The sequence below is a fragment of the Sander lucioperca genome, chromosome 1, assembly GCF_008315115.2.
Source record: "Sander lucioperca isolate FBNREF2018 chromosome 1, SLUC_FBN_1.2, whole genome shotgun sequence".
Classification (NCBI taxonomy): domain Eukaryota; kingdom Metazoa; phylum Chordata; class Actinopteri; order Perciformes; family Percidae; genus Sander; species Sander lucioperca.
Genome location: NC_050173.1, coordinates 50,234,480 through 50,253,774, shown reverse-complemented (window position 1 = coordinate 50,253,774; position 19,295 = coordinate 50,234,480). Strand labels below are relative to the sequence as shown.

General features: G+C 45.1%; 1 protein-coding gene and 1 long non-coding RNA gene across 2 annotated transcripts in view; one reads left to right on the top strand and one right to left on the bottom strand.

Moving 5' to 3' along the window:
• Positions 1-11,310: 11,310 nt before the first annotated feature.
• On the top strand, positions 11,311-13,878 carry si:dkey-237j10.2 (uncharacterized protein LOC568721 homolog). Its single transcript, XM_031280232.2, has 2 exons — positions 11,311-11,599; positions 11,838-13,878. The coding sequence occupies exons 1-2, from the start codon at positions 11,431-11,433 to the stop codon at positions 12,515-12,517; spliced, it is 849 nt and encodes a 282-aa protein (XP_031136092.1). The 5' UTR covers positions 11,311-11,430; the 3' UTR covers positions 12,518-13,878.
• The window catches only part of LOC116036636, a 22,083-nt gene continuing 16,298 nt past the window's right edge, over positions 13,511-19,295 (bottom strand). Inside the window, exon 3 of the long non-coding RNA XR_004101660.2 lies at positions 13,511-13,521. This is a non-coding gene — a long non-coding RNA (uncharacterized LOC116036636). The remainder of the gene's footprint in view (positions 13,522-19,295) is intronic.

The window sequence follows — 19,295 nt, the reverse complement described above, 5'->3', positions numbered from 1 at the left end:
GTACTCCTTGGTGGTTGTCATGAAATATGTTTCAAAAAGTCAAACAAACGTGAAATGAATTCTTATAACAAAGTGTTATTTTTATGTCCGCTAAATGATTTGAAGTTTACAGAACATGACTCATCATTAGCTTGACATTTGGATGTGGTGATCTCATTGTCTTAAACGTATAAGCATTGTGGAAAAGAAAGTAGGATTTGTTTTGAAGAAGTCATCAGAGGTCATAGAGTTACTAATATGCAACATTCTGCAGATATTCCACATAGATAGATGTGCATTTACCCACCCACTCAAAGTGCTTCTCTGTGTGTTCCGGTCTTTGTACTTTTCTTGAGTAGTTCCACATCATTAGGGCCCGAGTGCTGACAGCGGCGAAGGCCCTATTGAAACTGAAGGAATTATTATTACACCAAATGAATTGCTTTTTTGAGGGGCTTAACATATTCAAAAACTCACCAAAATTGGCGGTCACATCAAGTCTGGTGAAAATGTACATATTTTAAGGGTTTCGGGAATAGGCGCACAAAAATGGCTTACTAGCGCCCCCTACAAAGTTAAAAAAATTGAGCCCCTGCAGTACGGTTAACGTAGACTCACGACACTTGGTACACATATGTATCATGTCAAGACGTACAACAAACGTCATTGGAGCCATACCATAAACCCAACAGGAAGTCCGCCGTTTTGATTTCAAAGTTCGAAATTAGTGCGATTTTGGCCATTTCCACGTCGTACTTTAACGAACTCCTCCTAGAGATTTCATCCGATCATCTTCAAATTCGGTCAAATTTGGTCTGTACCATCTTAAGACATTAAAGATGAAAAGTTATTAAAAGAAAAACTTTTCGTCATAGGGCGTGGCCGTGGTGGGACGGTCATTTTGAGTGTTTCTCCACCAAAACAGGAAGTGGGTGTAACTTGAGTGTACATTGTTCAACTGGCTCGAAACCTTTCATGATTCACAAGAGTCCAACCCTGAGGACAAATAAAGGCCGATATTTACTTAAAGTCATAGCGCCCCCTAGTGGCAACAGGAAGTAGGCCCAAAACTATACGTGCTATACTTTAACGAACTCCTCCTAGAGATTTCATCCGGTGGACTTCAAACTTGGTCTGTAACATCCCAACACCTTAAAGATGAAAAGTTATTAAAAGAAAAACTTTTCGTCAGACGATGTGGGCGTGGCGTGGCGACCATTTCGAGTGTTTAACAATGAACAAAGAAGTTGTTGTAACTTGAGTGTACGGTGTCGTATCTGCCCGAAAATTCTCACGATTGACAAGGGTCCAGGTCTGAGGACATCTACAGGCCAATATTTAATTTTGGTCATAGCGCCCCCCGCTGGCAACAGGAAATGCGCCTTATATGACAAACATCATCCAATTTACATGAAACTTATAATGTGTGATCGACATGTGATACTGAGCCGCCCCCTATACTTTAACCACGCCTGCTTACTCAGGCCACGCCCCCTTTCATAACATTTGAACAGTTTAAGGTAGAGTCTTGTGTGAGGTGTCATTGAACTCAGCAGAGACTTCCTTCTTCATTGGTGATGGTTTGGTTTGGCCGTGCTTAAGCCACGCCCCTTTCATAACATTTGAACCGTTTAAGGTAGACCCTTGTGTGAGGTATCATTAGGGTTGGGTACCGAAACCCGGTTCCACTATGGAACTGGTTGGAACGTGCCCGCTCGCGGTGTGAAGCAGGCCTCTTGGACACCATCTGAGAGAGTTTTCTCCTGTGCAGGACATGCCATTAGTCAGGAGAGGTGTCTTATCTTGTAGAGCTTATATCGGCCCAAAAAAATCAAGCCCGAACCTACCCGAGCCCGAGCACGTTGTGTCCGAGCCCGGCCCGGCCCGGCCCGACACATTAACTGTAATTATGAGCCCGAGCCCGATTTAAACCCGACAATTTTTTAATACGTGGGCCGTTATAACTGACGTTCTCAACTACAATTCAGAGTTGTTTGAACTACAGAAATCTGTTTAGAATAATACAACAAGGACGAAGCTGTAAACCGCGCTGTTTGTTTAGAATGGAACGGATCGCAAATGGATCTGAATGAAGAAACGTAAAAAAAAAAAAAGAAACAATGATGAACAACATATTGTTGTCACTGCCCACGACTTGTTTAAACTGCTTCCATACCTCCGACTTTCCTCCACACTTGCTCAAAGTTAATTCTCCTGTTTTTCTTTTTTTCTTTACATCTTCAAGCTCCCGGTGTGATGCGTGCGAGAGGAGGAGACTCCGCGCATGAAGTGCTGCATTTTGTAACTACATTTTGTAACTGCAGCCTAACTTTTGTACACATTTGTTACTTTTATATAGCCTATATATATATTTATAATATTTCTGATTATGGCATAGCTTTATTTTATAATAAGGTAATGGATAAAAAAAAAAAAAAAATTACTTGATCAAGGGCCCGGCCCGGCCCGAGGATGTGGCGGAAAATAACGGCTCGGGCCGAGAATCTAAACTCTATTATCTTGCCAGAGAAGGCAAATATGGTCATTTTTCTGCAAAAGAACTGCTAAAGTTTGAAGCTGGTTGGCATACCAACTCAACATTTTACACAACATTTATAAAATACAACATTTATTTTGTTGTTACTTGTTAAGAGTGTAACTGTTATTTGTTAAATTATTGTAGTTATGTGTTAGGTGACTTAGGTTTACTTATTATATATTTAAGTACTTTAAAACGCTAATATATTGTTCAATTTAAATAATTTTCAATTTTAAAAAAACTCCATAAAAAAGCCTTTCTTTTATGTAATTTTTCAGTTTTTCAAGAATCGGTTTAGGAATCGAAATCGTTTTAAAAGTACCAGTTCGGTATCGGAATCGTAAAAATCCGAACAGTACCCAACCCTAGGTATCATTGAACTCAGCAGAGACTTCCTTCTTCATTGGTGATGGTTTGGCCCGCTCCCTGTGTTTAAGCCACGCCCCCTTTCATAAATGCTGACCCATCTAAGGTAGAGTCTTGTATGAGGTATCATTGAACTCAGCAGGGAGTTTCCTTTTCATTGGTGACGATTTGCAGTGTCTGAGTGCCGCGCAAATGCACGGTCACAAGGAGCGGCGTCCGCCAGTAACCCCAACGCTCGCAGAGGCGCGAGGGCCCGTCCAACGCTGTTTGCAGCTTTAATGTTATTTGTTTTTTCTACTTTACCATGTTTCAGATGCAAATATTGTACTTTTTACTTTACTACATTATGTTACAGCTGTAGTAACTACGTACTTTTAAGATTAAAACATGATAAACTTATAAGATATTAAAGAATAAAATTCCAGTAAATTGCAGCTCCCTTTGAATCCAGCACCTATACCACAGGTTTTGTGCTCCAACTTATTGAAGATTCAACCAGTGGTTCCTAGGGGTGTAACGATACATCGATCTCGATCAATATATCTATTCAATCCTCAACGATCCAATATTATCGATACAAAGTCAAATTATCGATACATATTGTCATCTTTAAGATGAGCTTTTATTTTGAAATTGCTGCTTTATATTTATTCTTTTTATTAAGACTAGTTTGTTTTTTAATTTGAATGTCTGGAACAGCTTAGTAATGACATTTTTAAATCATATTTTAGTTGCTTTTTGTAAATATATAAAAATGTAACTGATAGTGTTAAAAAGGCTTATGTATCATCTCTCAGGCCCCTGAATTAAATCGAATCGAAATCGTATCGTGGCAGACTTTGTGTCTGTCAGCATTAACGCGTTAATAATGATGCGATTAAGGGCCGAGCATAATGCGTTCATTTTTTTTAATCGTATTAATCGCATGCCGCCATTTATTAATTTATTTTCACTTCACTTGTTATGGTTTTGGGTTATTTCTGTTACCAGTTTGTTCTTTTCTGTTGTCTTTATTGTTTATTTGTGCATTTTCCCTGTGTTGTATATTTATTCTGTTACCTGTTTGGATATTTCTTTTGCCTTGTTTGTAGATTTCTGTATGTATCTTGTTTTGTATATTTCTGTTGTGTATATTTGTATTCCCTGTTCATTGTGTAGTTTGTTTACCCTGTTGACTGTTCTGTTCTCTGTGTATATTTCTGTTTCCTGTTTTATTTTGATAGTCTGTTTTCTGTCCTGTCATGTCTAGTTTTACTTTTTGCCTTTGTTGATTGTCCTGCCCCGCCCTGATGTGTTTCACCTGTCGTGTCACCTGTTCCTCATTTGTTCATTACCTCTTGTATTTAACCCCTGTGTTCCCTTTGTCTCTTGTCAGATCGTTTTGTATTCCCCCGTGTCAGTGTGTGTGTGTCTGCGTCAGTCTCTCCTTTTTTCTCCCTGGTATTAGTTTTTGCCTGCAGCTCACAGGACTCCTTGATTGATTTTTGTTTTTTGAGAAAATAAATCTTTGAGTTTCTACACTGCTCCTGCCTGCCTCTCTCTCTCTGCGTTTGGGTCCTCTACCTTCTGCATCACAACAGAACGATCTGACCAGCCATGGACCCAGCGGAGAAGCTTCTCCTTAAAAAGAAGGTTTTGGAGTTTGGCTGGACCGTGCAGTGTCTGCGTTGCTCTGCGCCGGACCAGCACCCTCCTCTTCTGAAGAAGCTCACCATCAAGCAGCAGTGGTTGTCGGAGAGACCGTGGGTGAGTCACTTTGTTCCCCAGTTGGAGGCAATTAAGCACTGGCTTAATCACTTTTTTCAAGCCACCTCCAGTGACTCACCCACCAGCCTGCTTCCTACCCAGTCAGCGTATGCCCCCAACCACCAGCCGTCCTATGAGGGTACCCGCCTGGCGGTTTTCTCTGGGACCCGCGGAGGTCGCAGACGGGGAAGAGGAAAACATGGCTCCCGTCACAACGCCTCGCTCCTCACCCCAGAGTCCTCGTTCCCTAGTGTCCCTGAGCTGACGTGCAACCCTTCTGTTCCCGAGCTGACATGCGACCCTTCTGTTCCCGAGCTGACGTGCGACCCTTCTGTTCCCGGGCTGGCGTGCAGCTCTCCTGACCCCGAGCTGGCGTGCAGCTCTCCTGACCCCGAGCTGGCGTGGAGCTCACCTGACCCCGAGCTGGCGTGGAGCTCACCTGACCCCGAGCTGGCGTGCAGCTCACCTGACCCCGAGCTGGCGTGCAGCTCACCTGACCCCGAGCTGGCGTGCAGCTCACCTGACCCCGAGCTGGCGTGCAGCTCACCTGACTCCGAGCTAGTTAGCAGCCCACCTGAATCCGAGCTGGCTAGCAACCTCCCTGAGCCCCGGCTAGCTAGCGATCCCCCTGAGTCCCTGCTAGCTAGCGATCCCCCTGAGCCCCTGCTAGCTAGCATTTCCCCAGAATCCAGGCTAGCTAGCAGTCTTCCTGATTCCCGGCTAGCTAGCAGCCTCTCAACTTCCCCCCTAGCTAGCAACCTCCTTGAATCCGGGCTAGCTAGCAACCTCCTTGAATCCGGGCTAGCTAGCAACCTCCCTAAATCCAGGCTAGCTAGCAACCCCCCTGAATCCAGGCTAGCTAGTAGCCTTTCCGAGCCCCAGCTAGGTAGCAACCTCCCTGAGCCCCGGCTAGGTAGCGATTCCCCTGCTAGCTAGCGATCCCCCTGAGCCCATGCTAGCTAGCATTTCCCCAGAATCCAGGCTAGCTAGCAGTCTTCCCGAGCCCCGGCTAGCTAGCAGCCCTCTTGAATCCAGGCTAGCTAACAGCCTTCCCGAGCCCCGGCTAGTTAGCAACCGCCCTGAGCCCCAGCTAGCTAGCAACCCCCCTGGTTCCCTGCTAGCTAGCATCTCCCCTGAATCCAGGCTAGGTAGCAGCCTTCCTGAGCCCCGGCTAGCTAGCAACTTCCCTGAGCCCCAGCTAGCTGGCAGTTCCCCTGAATTTAGGCTAGCTAGCAGCCTTCTTGATCCCCGGCTGGCTAGCAGCCTCTTTGAGTCCCGGCTAGCTAGTAGCCTTCCTGAGCCCCGGCTAGTTAGCAGCCCCTCTGAGACCAGGCTAGTTAGCAACCCCCCTGAGTCCAGGCTAGCTAGCACTCTCCCAGATTCCAGGTTAGCTAGCCGCCCCCCTGAATTTAGGCTGGCTAGCAGCCTCTCAGAGCCCCAGCTAGCTAGCAACCTCCCGGAATCCTGGCCACCTAGTAACCCCCCTGACTCCAGGCTTGCTAGCAGCCTTCCTAGTGTCCCCAAGCTGCCCAGTGTCCCAGCACTGCCTAGTGTCCCCGAGCTTCCTAGTGTCCCCGAGCTTCCTAGTGTCCCCGAGCTTCCTAGTGTCCCAGCACTGCCCAGTGTCCCCGAGCTTCCTAGTGTCCCCAAGCTGCCCAGTGTCCCAGCACTGCCCAGCATCCCCGAGCTTCCTAGTGTCCCCGAGCTTCCTAGTGTCCCCAAGCTGCCCAGTGTCCCAGCACTGCCCAGCGTCCCCAAGCTTCCTAGTGTCCCCGAGTTTCCTAGTGTCCCCGAGTTTCCTAGTGTCCCCGAGTTTCCTAGTGTCCCCAAGCTGCCCAGTGTCCCAGCACTGCCCAGCTTCCCCGAGCCTCCTAGTGTCCCCGAGCTTCCTAGCGTTCCCGAGAGTTTCCTAGTGTCCCCGAGTTTCCTAGTGTCCCCGAGTTTCCTAGTGTCCCCAAGCTGCCCAGTGTCCCAGCACTGCCCAGCTTCCCCGAGCCTCCTAGTGTCCCCGAGCTTCCTAGCGTTCCCGAGAGTTTCCTAGTGTCCCCGAGTTTCCTAGTGTCCCCGAGTTTCCTAGTGTCCCAGAGTTTCCTAGAGTTTCCTAGTGTCCCTAGGCGGTCCTTTATCCTTGATCCCTGGCTGACTAGCAGCTTTCCTGATCCCCGGCTGGCTAGCAGCCTCCCTGAATCCAGGTTAGCTAGCAGCCTCCCTAGTCCCCGGCTGGCTAGCCAACCTCCTGAATCCTGGCTGGTGTCCAGCCCCTCTGAACTGGCTATAGCCGCCCTGAGACCTTGCCGGTCCCCGGCACCCCTGTGACCGCCCCTGAGACCGCCCTTGAGACCACCCCTAGGACTTTGCCTTTGTTCTGCCCCCCTGAGACTTTGCCCGTGGTGGTCAGGCCGACTCCGGCCCCTCGTGCCCTGTCGGCGGTCAGGCCCACTCCTGCCCCTCGTGCCCTGTCGGCGGTCAGGCCCACTCCTGCCCCTCGTGCCCTGTCGGCAGTCAGGCCCACTCCTGCCCCTCGTGCACTGTTGGCACCCCAGTCAACCTCTGCCCCGGTTGCCTGGCTGCCTGACTCCGGCCCAGCTGGCCCGTTGCCTGACTCCGGCCCAGCTGGCCCGCCGCCTGACTCCAGTCCAGCTGGCCCGCCGCCTGACTCCAGTCCAGCTGACCCGCCGCCTGACTCCAGTCCAGCTGACCCGCCGCCTGACTCCAGTCCAGCTGACCCGCCGCCTGACTCCAGTCCAGATGACCCGCCGCCTGACTCCGGCCCAGCTGCCCCTTCACCTGCGCAGCCTCCCAAAGGGCGCCGCCTCGGCCGACCTGCAAGGCCCCCGGAGGGGCGCTGCCCTCGACGTCCTGCCTGGCCGCCTGAGTGCCCTCGACGTCCAGTACGGCCACCTGAAAGATTCTGCCTCCGTCACCGGTGGCCAGAGGGATTCTGCCTCCGTCGCCGGTGGCCAGAGGGATTCTGCCTCCGTCGCCGGTGGCCAGAGGGATTCTGCCTCCGTCGCCGGTGGCCAGAGGGATTCTGCCTCCGTCGCCGGTGGCCAGAGGGATTCTGCCTTCGTCGCCAGTGGCCAGAAGGTTTCCGCCTTCGTCGCAGGCCGCCTGAAGGTTTCTGCCTTCGTTGCGGCCTCTCAGTCCCCTGTTGCCGAGGCCTCTCAGTCCCCTGTTGCCGAGGCCTCTCAGTCCCCTGTTGCCGAGGCCTCTCAGTCCCCTGTTGCCGAGGCCCCTCAGTCCCCTGTTGCCGAGGCCTCTCAGTCCCCTGTTGCCGAGGTCTCCCAGTGACTCTGTTCCCTGTGCCCCAGTGACGCTCTGTGTTTCCCACCGAGTGGCCCCGCTCTGTGTTTCCCACCGAGTGGCCCCGCTCTGTGTTTCCCACCGAGTGGCCCCGCTCTGTGTTTCCCACCGAGTGGCCCCGCTCTGTGTTTCCCACCGAGTGGCCCCGCTCTGTTTCCCCCGAGACTCTCTGTTCCCTGTCCCGAGTGGCCCCTCTGTTTCCCCCAGGCCTCACCGGCCCTCTGTTCCCTGTGCCCCAGTGACCCTCTGCCTCCCCCGACTCTAGTCGCCCTTTTTGGGTTGTTTTTTGTTATGGCTGTCTGGTATCCGCCCTTGAGGGGGGGGCTCTGTTATGGTTTTGGGTTATTTCTGTTACCAGTTTGTTCTTTTCTGTTGTCTTTATTGTTTATTTGTGCATTTTCCCTGTGTTGTATATTTATTCTGTTACCTGTTTGGATATTTCTTTTGCCTTGTTTGTAGATTTCTGTATGTATCTTGTTTTGTATATTTCTGTTGTGTATATTTGTATTCCCTGTTCATTGTGTAGTTTGTTTACCCTGTTGACTGTTCTGTTCTCTGTGTATATTTCTGTTTCCTGTTTTATTTTGATAGTCTGTTTTCTGTCCTGTCATGTCTAGTTTTACTTTTTGCCTTTGTTGATTGTCCTGCCCCGCCCTGATGTGTTTCACCTGTCGTGTCACCTGTTCCTCATTTGTTCATTACCTCTTGTATTTAACCCCTGTGTTCCCTTTGTCTCTTGTCAGATCGTTTTGTATTCCCCCGTGTCAGTGTGTGTGTCTGCATCAGTCTCTCTTTTTTTCTCCCTGGTATTAGTTTTTGCCTGCAGCTCACAGGACTCCTTGATTGATTTTTGTTTTTTGAGAAAATAAATCTTTGAGTTTCTACACTGCTCCTGCCTGCCTCTCTCTCTCTGCGTTTGGGTCCTCTACCTTCCGCATCACAACATCACTCGGCTTTGCGTCATGCCTAACAGGCTACTATTTTGCCGTACTTCCTCGTAACACATCCTGCTGCTGCAGGAATAGCAACGCGGATTCTGGTGCCACTGATATGTCTGCGCTTCTCTCTGATGCTCTGAAACAGACGTTACAGGCAACACAAACATTGCTGCACGTGACGCTAGTTAACACTATACTCAACAGCAGCTAACGTTAGCCTACCGCTAGCTAGTAGCTGGATTAAACACGGTTATAATGCTGACAGCTAACGCTAAACGGTGTAAAGTTTGTCTGTATTTCACTGTAGAGGATTCAACACCGGGATGTAACAATCTGCAGCTGCTGTTGTCAGAAAAACACAGACGGTGCGGTCAGTGAAACTGGTAATTTACAGGCTCGTGGTGCATTCAAAGTTGTTGTTAAATGCCCTTTTCCCATCTGGTGGTTGTTTTTGTCATTCAACAGCTATTTACTAGTGAAATAAGTTTAAGTTATAGTAGTAAATAGTTATAAGTTTAATTATTGTTATAGTGATTACATTATTAAACATTTCATTTTGACGATATGGCCTTAGCAATAAAGAAGCCATTCTTTAATGTCGCCAACTGTTTAGTACCCTTCTTTTTTTAACTTTCTTAAAGTATCGGTTCAGGCACCGTTAAGGCACCGGTACCGTTTTAAAAGTACCGCTTTAGCACTGGTATCCAAACCAAACAATACCCAACCCTAATATTGACTCTAGATTCAAATGTGTGACTAGATTAAATATATAATAAACAAATACAAATCTTAAAATCAAGTTCATAAAGTCATTTTCTTTACCTTCATTTGATTCCCAATCAAGATACACTGGTAAGAATGGCTTTCCATTGTTAATATGTACTTAAAAGCTGTTCTGAAATGCAAAATAATAGAATTTTAATCATGTGATAAAACATGTGATTAATCGCGATTAACTATAGAAATTCAACGATTAATCGCGATTAAGAAAATGTAATCGTTTGACAGCCCTAATTAAAACATTGTCCAAAGAATCGATATAATATCGTATGGTGATAAAACGTATGATTTACGCCCTAGTGGTTCCCAATGTTTTTGAGTACGACCCTCTATAAAGAGCTGTGTCTGGTGGAGGCTTCTTGTCGTGTTTCAGAGATCTATGACTTGTTCCACCAAAGACTGATTTCCTCTTTCTCAGCTGGTTTCCTTTAAACTCTCCAGTGTCTAACACAAAAGCAAAGGTGTGTCTTATTTTACTTCTATCCTTAGCCCAATAATCATATCATGACTTACTGACTTACTTACTCCTCTTCATCCCCTATGGGACATAAGGCTTCAATGAGCACTCTCCATTGCATTCGATTCCTGGCAGCATGTTGGGCCTCCCCCCATGACAGGTTCATCTGTTCCAGCTCTTGTGTCACAGTTCTGCGCCAGGTGGTTTAGGGCCTCCCAGGTTTTCTTTTGCCAGGTGGTGTCCATCTTAAGGCGACTTTTGTGATGTGGTCCTGCTCCATCCTCAACACATGTCTTAGCCATCTCAGGCGTCTGTGCGTAATCTCCTTGGTGATGCTCCAGCTTCCCATTTTCTTGTACAGTTCATTGTTGGAGATCTTATTAGGCCAAACGATCTGGCATATTCTTCAGAGGCATCCATTGTGGAACACTTCCATTTTCCTCATGTCTGTTTTGACAACTCGCCAGCTCTCTGAACCGTACAGCAGAACAGACTTTACATTGGAGTTATATAGGCGCATCTTCGTTTTAAGGCTGTATTGTTTTGATCTCCAGATGAGACGGAGTTGGGAGAAGCCGCCCTGAGCCCTTCCCAGCCTTGCTTTAATGTCTTTAGATGCCCCGCTGTCCTTACTGATAAGACTGCCCACAAACTCATATCATATCACGGCCATTCAGATTTCTCTTTTGATCCTTCGGAGAGGGCCTGACCCCTGGGTTGGGGACAACTAAATTACCTTACTGTACACCAGTTTGTACGTAGCATTTTGTAGTTGTAAGCTGGTTAAATGGGAGCTACTTAATGACCTTACTGTATATAAAATAGCTCCAACTTAACCAGCTTACAACTACAAAATGCTACGTACAAACTGGTGCATCAGTATAAACAATATAATAATGTAATATGTCATAATATATCAGTCAAAGGGGAATTACTTTTGACACGTTAAAGGACTTTGATAATACTTCTATACTTTTACTTAAGTAGGATCTTTAATGCAGGACTTTTACTCATGATGGAGTATTTTATAGATGTGTGTTACTTCTGCTCCTCAGTTTATGATGTTTTCTCAGCATGTGTATAAATGTACTGTTCTCTTTTCTCTAAACTGTGATTTTCAGTTACATATTAATAAAGGAAGTATGTGGCGAGGGGTGGAGGGACCAGTTCTCAGTTGCAGAAGTGAAACAAGCTAGTAGAACTTTACAGTTACATACGCAATAACACTGTGCCATTTGCACTTAAGACTGGCAATCATAGGAAGCAAAGACGGGTACAAAGAGAGACAGAAAAGAAGAGGAGGAGGACGGTCATTCTGTGCCATGTTGGCTGAAGGTTTTCTCAGAGTGTTGCGTTACAGGGAGGAGAGAAAGTTTGCCACTGCTTCCAAGATTAAGAGATCGCAGACACACACTCCTGGTACAGATCAGTTCAGCAGTATTCTCTCCGAGTCCATCTCTACAGACCTACAGACAGATTCAGCTGAAGAAGGTAAACAGCCTTATTATCATACAAACCATATACTGTATGCGATCATTTTAACCATGTGTACTGGTTTCGTATAGCGTTAACTTTACACGGTCTAGTTCACTTGCTTCTCTTTTACTAAGATTTTCTTCCTTTCTCAGATATAATCTCACTAATGCTTTCGTGCCAAATAGCAAAAATGTCAAACCAAACCAAATTAAGTTGAAAACATCCAAATCACCCGTTTACTTTCTGTAATCAGGTCCAAACCAGGAAGAACTAGACGCCACCCAATTCCAGGGACTGAAAGTGGTGCCTCAAGGTCCTGTAGGCCTCTTGATCCCTGGGTGTCCACCTGACCCTACAGTTTTCCTAGACAGCTGTAGCCTCCTGGACCAGTACCCAGACCTGCAGGTGGCCGACTCAGGTCGCATCTCAACGTACCCACTGAGAGCCACCATCCCCCAGCAAGGTTTTCACACTCAGCCTCTTGCCACGGAAACCTGCCGTCGCCCAGAATGGGCAATCCAACAGGGTCCACGAGGCGAGCCTGTCTTATCGATACCAGACCAGGGTTATCTGGTTATGGGGGCCAGTGTGAACAACAGCTTGGATCTACCCGGATCAGGCTTGGAGCCTATGTCTAACTCAGTGCTGAATGGACTGCTGGAGAAACAGCTGGAAGAGGTGTACATGCAGCATCTGACTGACAACTTGGCTCGATGTAACTCCCACCTGGGGAACAGCCTCCTGCACGGCCTGGTGCCTCTGCCACACAGGCTGGGGCCGGACTCACTGGAGGCCGGTCTGGAACAGGGATCAGGAGGGGACAGCGAAAAGAAGATTAGTTATCTGAGCACCCAGAACTTAGTTCCCTGCTCGTCCAACTTCAGCTCCCCTGTGCTGAGGATTTCAGAGGCTGAAAGTACTCATCTGCAATGAATGCAATCATGCACACTCCCAGCAAAAGGATTATGTTCTATTATGTGATGCTCTGCTAAAGGCTTGTTTTTTCTTCTGCACTTCTTAACCTTCAAGTTTACACATACCCACATGCAGCTGAGATGTGAAAACAAGTGCAATTCATTAAATCAATTCATGCTTTTATTTTTTTATACCTATATTTACAACATGTCTTTGTTTACTTGCTTGATGAAATGAAGCCTCAAATGTACCTGCTCTCATGTGCCATCTGCTGTTAGTTTTAGGAGCTACACCATCTTGTATTCAGAGTAATTTTGAAACAAAGTGTAATCCAGCGTAAGATTATAAATTTATACTGCACGTTGAAGTTGCCTTGTAAATAGAATGTAACCTGTAAATGAATCCATCTAGTCTAAATTAAGTAAAATAAGATTCCAATCAACACGTTTGTTTTTTAAGTGATATGTTGTATATAAGTCTCTCAATAATGTTTAGACATATATTAATTATATTAAATGGTTAAGGTGGGTTGACTTTAATGTGTATGATAAATTGGCATTTACTTACTTAAAAATTGGACATGAAGTGGATACATTTTTTTCAATTGATGTCCCCAAATCAGACAAACAGGGACAATGTAACACAACAACATGACAGCATCAGACAGTCAGAGTGTAATTTGTTTTAAAGATTTATAGTTTGTTTTGTTCTTGGCTTTTGAGGTGTTTTTGCTATGTTATATTAAGGTTAGTGTGTAGAATTTTGAAAACTTAACATAACTACAAAGTGGACTTTCAAACTCACACGATGTTCTACGTTATGGTGTGTAGAGAGCACAAGTACTCTATTACTCAGGCTTCTGTGTGGTTATACCTACAACATATTGAATGAAGGCCTTCCTGCAGCCCATCACAGATAAGCCTGGACGTTGTCACACCAGCACTGTGCTCTACCTCAGCCACGTCCACTACCCATTCTCCACTCAATCAGTATCATCGTTCACTATCCCCAGCACTCCTCACCTGTTGCCTGTTTTCAGCTCGTTAATCTACAAAACCCCTCTCCAGTCCTCAGTTGCTGTCTGGTCTCGTCTCTACGTGGCATATGGACTCCCTCAGTATTGTTGCTTCAGTGCTTTGCCTGATCTTCCAGTGTTTTGTCTCCTGTTAAGTTGATCTTCTGGGCTTTTGTACTACTAAGTTTGTTTGAGCAGTTTAACTAGAAGTCTCCTGAGTTTTTCCGGTATTTTTGACACTGCCTTTGGCACCACTCTCCTTTGCGATCTCCTGTGTTTTATACCTCTTGGACCTTGTTTTTTGATACTGTTTTTGACTTTTGTTTGCCTGACAAGAACCTTCATTAAAAACATTTGGATTTTATTCTTTGTCCTGAATCTGAGTCCGTGACAGACGTAGACGTGTTCAGGCTGTTGAATTATGTTCAGGCTATTGAATTAAACCTAGAGATCAGAGACAACTCCTCTGGCAAGGTTTATTTAACAGCTGACATTAGAACTTGTACAAGCCTACCAGGACAGTCACATTTTAAATTCAATTCAACTTGATTTCAAACAACTTGATGTTAATGCTCTGATTTCCAAAATTAGGACAACAGTTATCCATGTGTACTTTACTCTCAAGTAGGTAACACTTTACAATAAGGTACACAAAAAAATAGGTAGTTACTGTTTTTCAGAAGGGTAGTTACCCTTTTTCAAAAGGGTAACGAATGATTAGTTACCATTTTTCAGAAGGGTAGTTCTGAAAAACAGTAACTACCCTTCTGAAAAACAGTAACTTCCCTTCCGAAAAAGGGTAACTAATCATTCGTTACCCTTCTGTAAAAGGGTAACTACCCTTCTGAAAAACAGTAACTACCCTTCTGAAAAAGGGTAACAATCATACGTTACCCTTCTGAAAAAGGGTAACTACCCTTCTGAAAAACAGTAACTACCCTTTCAAAAACAGTAACTACCTATTTTTTTGTGTACCTTATTGTAAAGTGTTACCGCTTGTCAGCAGTTACTACCCAGCCTTTTTGTGTGGAGTTTTGACAGCTTCATACCTCACATCCATTGCTGTGTCAGTATGAAACCTATGAAGGACTAGAGACCTGTCCCACGGTTCAATAGTCCAATATGCTGGAGCTCACAGTGAGCTCCAGCATAAACTGACAAAGCAATAGCCTGAAGATTTATGGTGCATTTACCTGCTTAAGGTTGATGTGTAACCTGTGAAGCACAAATCCCCACAGCTGGACTTCATCTGTCCCTACATTGAAGGTAATGGTGATCCATCGACGTGCACTAACACACTTTGGAGGCTGCTTCACTGATCTGTGCAAAAAGATTAACAGATTTGAGTCGACAGGTTTTGTCTAATCAGGTTAATTTACAGACAGCCTCTATCTAGAGAGTAGGGAATTGATATTTAAATTTCCAGGTTGTTTTCAACTATATATCTTAAAATAAATTACAAACAAAGGAGGAGGAAAATAAGATTGTATCCCTGGGAGATGTATAAATCCAAGTTGAAACCCCCTTGGAACTACGGGGAAACTATAGTCTTGTACTTTTCATGCTGAAAAGCTGCTTCTGAATATTAAAAAGACAAATACACTCAATGGAGTCGTCAATAACAGCTGAGTAGTAGGGGGAAAACTACTTTTCCTTCCGCTATCTTTGCGTTGTAGTTCTAAACTCCAGTCTGAAAGCCCAGCCTTCAGTAACGCTATTACTTTACAAGAAACAGGCATCATATGGCCCGTTTCCATGTAGTTACATAGTCACTGATATGATCATAACCACTACAGTGCACAATTACCTATTTTTGAGGGGGAAATAAACTTTTTTCTCGCGCAAAAATTTCGCCGCGAAAGCATGAACTGTCCTCTGGAGGACATCCACCAGACCAGCGGGCGCCCGTGGATTGTTGTCGGCCGCGGCAGGCGGGGAAGGCGGGGAGGAAGTAGAAGGATGCCGGTCGGGCCTGCTAGCCTGGCTAAGGCAAGTAACACAGAGTTCGCCACTGCAGAGACTACTATTCACCAACGCCAGATGGATCGCACGCAAAATGGATATATATGCTACAAATACACACAGAACTGCTGCTTGATGATTATTACCGAAGCCGGGCTGAACACACTCACTCATCCCAGACGGCAGCTAGCAGCTAACAGGATAGGTGAATTTAAACAAAAACGCATCTTGTTGTCATGTAAGGGCCCTGTTAATGTTGCACAGACATTTTAATTGCATTTTGTGTCTGTTAAGAGGCACAAAGGCACTCTTTATGATATGCCCCCAAAACTGCCGTTTTAGCTAAGTGGGAGCTCTCGGCATTAGCTGCAGCAGCTCCATGTTGCTAGCACCGATTCGGCTCGTTTGCTTTGCTATCGACAGTACTCACATACGCATAGCGATCAAGATTAACGTAAAAATTGCCCGGAGTTCTCCTTTAACTGCTCCTCAGATCTCTGCAGGGTAAATCCAGACAGCTAGCTAGACTATCTGTCCAATCTGAGTTTGCTGTTGCACGACTAAAACTACTTTTGAACTCATGTTCCACCAAAACAAGTTCCTTCCCGAGGCTATTTTGCAGAGGCACCGTGGCTCCGTCCGGCGCTTAGCACCGCCCAAGACGATTGTGATTGGTTTAAAGAAATGCCAATAAACCAGAGCACGTTTTTCTCCCATCCCAGAATGCTGTGTGGACAATGCGAGTCTACTCCCACCCTAACAGGTGCCTCGCAACTAAAAGACGAGTGAGGGAGATATCCATTGGCCACTTTTTCACAGAAGACATTTTGACATGTCACATATGTCGGAAAAGCACAGGTATGAGATCAAATAAATGATGGCTGATTTCATTTAGCTGCTTTAGTTTCAGAGTCATGATATTGTGAAGGCTGGCTCACTGTAACACTGTCATGGCTCACTGGGACACTTGAATAAAACAGAGCCATTGCTCATTTTATTAGTAACACCTGTGCTTTTCTTACTATGACAAGTCAAAATGTCTGCTGTGAAGAGAGGGCAATCGGCCCGTTCCGAACAGGCCGGTTTAAAACGGGAACCGCACCACTTACAAAAAAAAGTAATTTACAGACTTAAAAATATTTCAAATGTAATTTAAACAGTTACTGTTGTTGTATTACTGTTGAGGAAAAGGCACAAAATGAGACTCAACATCAGAAAAAGAGATTGAGACTCTTGGAGACAATGCCATATTCAGTGTGAACTTTTTTTAAGTGTTCAGACCTCCAACTGGGCTGAAGAAAATCAGAAAGCACTTCCACCTCAGTCAAAGCTATCTATTCTAGAGGCTGCACAGCTTCAAATCCAAATGTTTAGAAGTAGAGGTGTAGACCAATCATCAACACACGCTAAAATATATCACTGTCTATACATGTTCTAGGGTTGTAGACGTTTTCACTACAAATACAGAGGCACAATTACAGTTACACAGCGAACACAATATAACCTTATGAATAACAATATTTACTCAGGTTCAAAGCATTGCAGCAAAAATGTTCTTTTTCATATTTGTCATATGGGAGAGAGCACAGTTGTTACCATTGCTCTGTTTCAATAAGAGTCCCAGTAAGACCTTCCTGCAATCGTTATTCTTGTTTCTAATTACATCTGCGATTATCCTGAGATGTCAAAATGTCTGCCAAAAAGCTGTATTAGAAAAGATTGTCTAAGATTAGGTAAGTGGTTAACCTCTCCATTGGATAACAAAGACAAAGCAACTAATGCCAGAGGATGGACTTTTCCCACTGTGGCATCCCGAGTTGTTTCCTATTTCATGAGGTTTTCTGAAAGCACTGAGGTGCTCCGGAAAAACTGGGTAATTCTTAGCAGGTTATTGGTTCATTCATGCTAGAGACGAAATTGGACAAAGAAGATGAAGATGGATTGGGCACACCCTTCGTAAACCAATGTCGAATACCACCAGACAGGCTCTGACGTGGAACCCCCAGGGGAAGAGAAAGAGAGGTCGGCCTAGAAAACACCTGGCAGAGGGAGTTTCAGACAGACATCAAAAAGATGGGATATACTGTGTTATATGTTGATTGACTTGGAGGCAGCCACATCTGGCTGTAGATGTTTTGCCCGATGTGTTTAGGATTGTGGTTGACTTTGAGGGATTTGCTGTTTCAGTTTTATATTTTTAGTGTTTTCGTGAATTTTGTGTTTGTATGTACTGTATGTGTGATTGTACTGCTGCCTGTCTTGGCCAGGACACTCTTGAAAAAGAGATTTTTAATCTCAATGAGTCTCTTCCTGGTTAAATAAAGGTAAAATAAAAAATAAAAATAAAATACCTGGTCACAGATAGAAAAGAAAGCCAGCGACCGAGTTCTCTGGAGGTCCTTTGTCGACGGCCTATACCCCCCAAGGGGTGTCAGGCATAAGTAAGTAAGTATTGGTTCATTCATAATTCCTGATGATTAGGCTATAAAACAGATTTTAGACAAACACAGGTCCAGTATGTTGTTTTGGACTATACAACATGCAACAACTTTCCAAAAGCAGCAACAGATTTTCAAACAGAAGAAAATTTAATATTTTCACATGCCATCTGTTTGAAATTTCAGAAAAGGGAAAGAGTCACACAAGCTTGCACGTGCAACATATGTTTTGTATTAACCACATTTTTTGTGTGTGTAAGATGAACAGTAGAAGGAAGCTCTTGCTTTGTTAACTATGGTTAATTATACAGCCTTATTCTGGTACTGGTCCTTATGTTGGCCGTGATGTTGGCGTCATCGCGGTACAGGGAAGCTGTGCCTGCTAATGCATGTACCAAGACAGGAATTTGGCTTCTAAATGTATTATTTTTTCTTTACTGCATTTAAAAATGGCTGCCATGATCTAATTTTGTTCATAATTTTGTAAATCAATAAACACTTTGTGTTCTATTATACACATCTTCTCCTCTGGCCTCTTCTTTACCGGCGTAGCTTCCTACATGGCTCGACCAATGACCCGAGCTGAGACAGAGCAGAGAAAAAGGCAGACAAGCAGAGGCAGAGTGTAAAAAAAACATCTGGACGCGCAATGGGAAGTAAAAAGATACCACAAAAGAGGTGCTGAAACACAAGGAAAAGGAACGCTATGAGAGGTGGGTGGCTAAACATGGCCCAAGAGTTCCCGCCTCTTCACCAGAGCAGCCCAGGAAAAGAATATGCAAGTGGGAGAAGAGATTCTTAAGGTGAGTCACAGTCAGTGAGTGTCTATCTATCAGCGGTGGAAGAAGTATTCAGATCCTTTACTTAAGTAAAAGTTCTAAGTTCTTCCTTCTCCTGTGTCTCGGCATAAGTATGATCCTCCATTATGAACTAAAGTGCAGTGACAGGCGTCTCTCACTGATCTCCTTCTCCGGTTCAGCTGGTTTCAGTCACGTGATGCTGGCTCAGAACGAAAACGCGTTGCTAGTGCTCTATGTCCCTCCCAGCCATTATAGTTTTTCAAAATGGAGGAATGACATGGAAGCCTTCTTGGACTTACCCGTCCAATGTAAATACAAAGAAGAAATTCTTCACTTACGAGGATCAGTCAGTAACGTGAGGGTTCAATATGTGATGGTTGTTTCACTCTAAATTAGAAGGAACAGCTGGATGGAGACAGATAACTTTGTTAAGCAGCACTTTTACTGTTCTTCACACTTGATCAGCTCCACAACAACAACACTTCCTCGTTTTACTTAATCATGTAGCTGAACTAACCAATCAGACGCTAGCAGAACTTAGACTCAGGTAAATGTGAGGAAAACCACAGAGGTAGATTCAT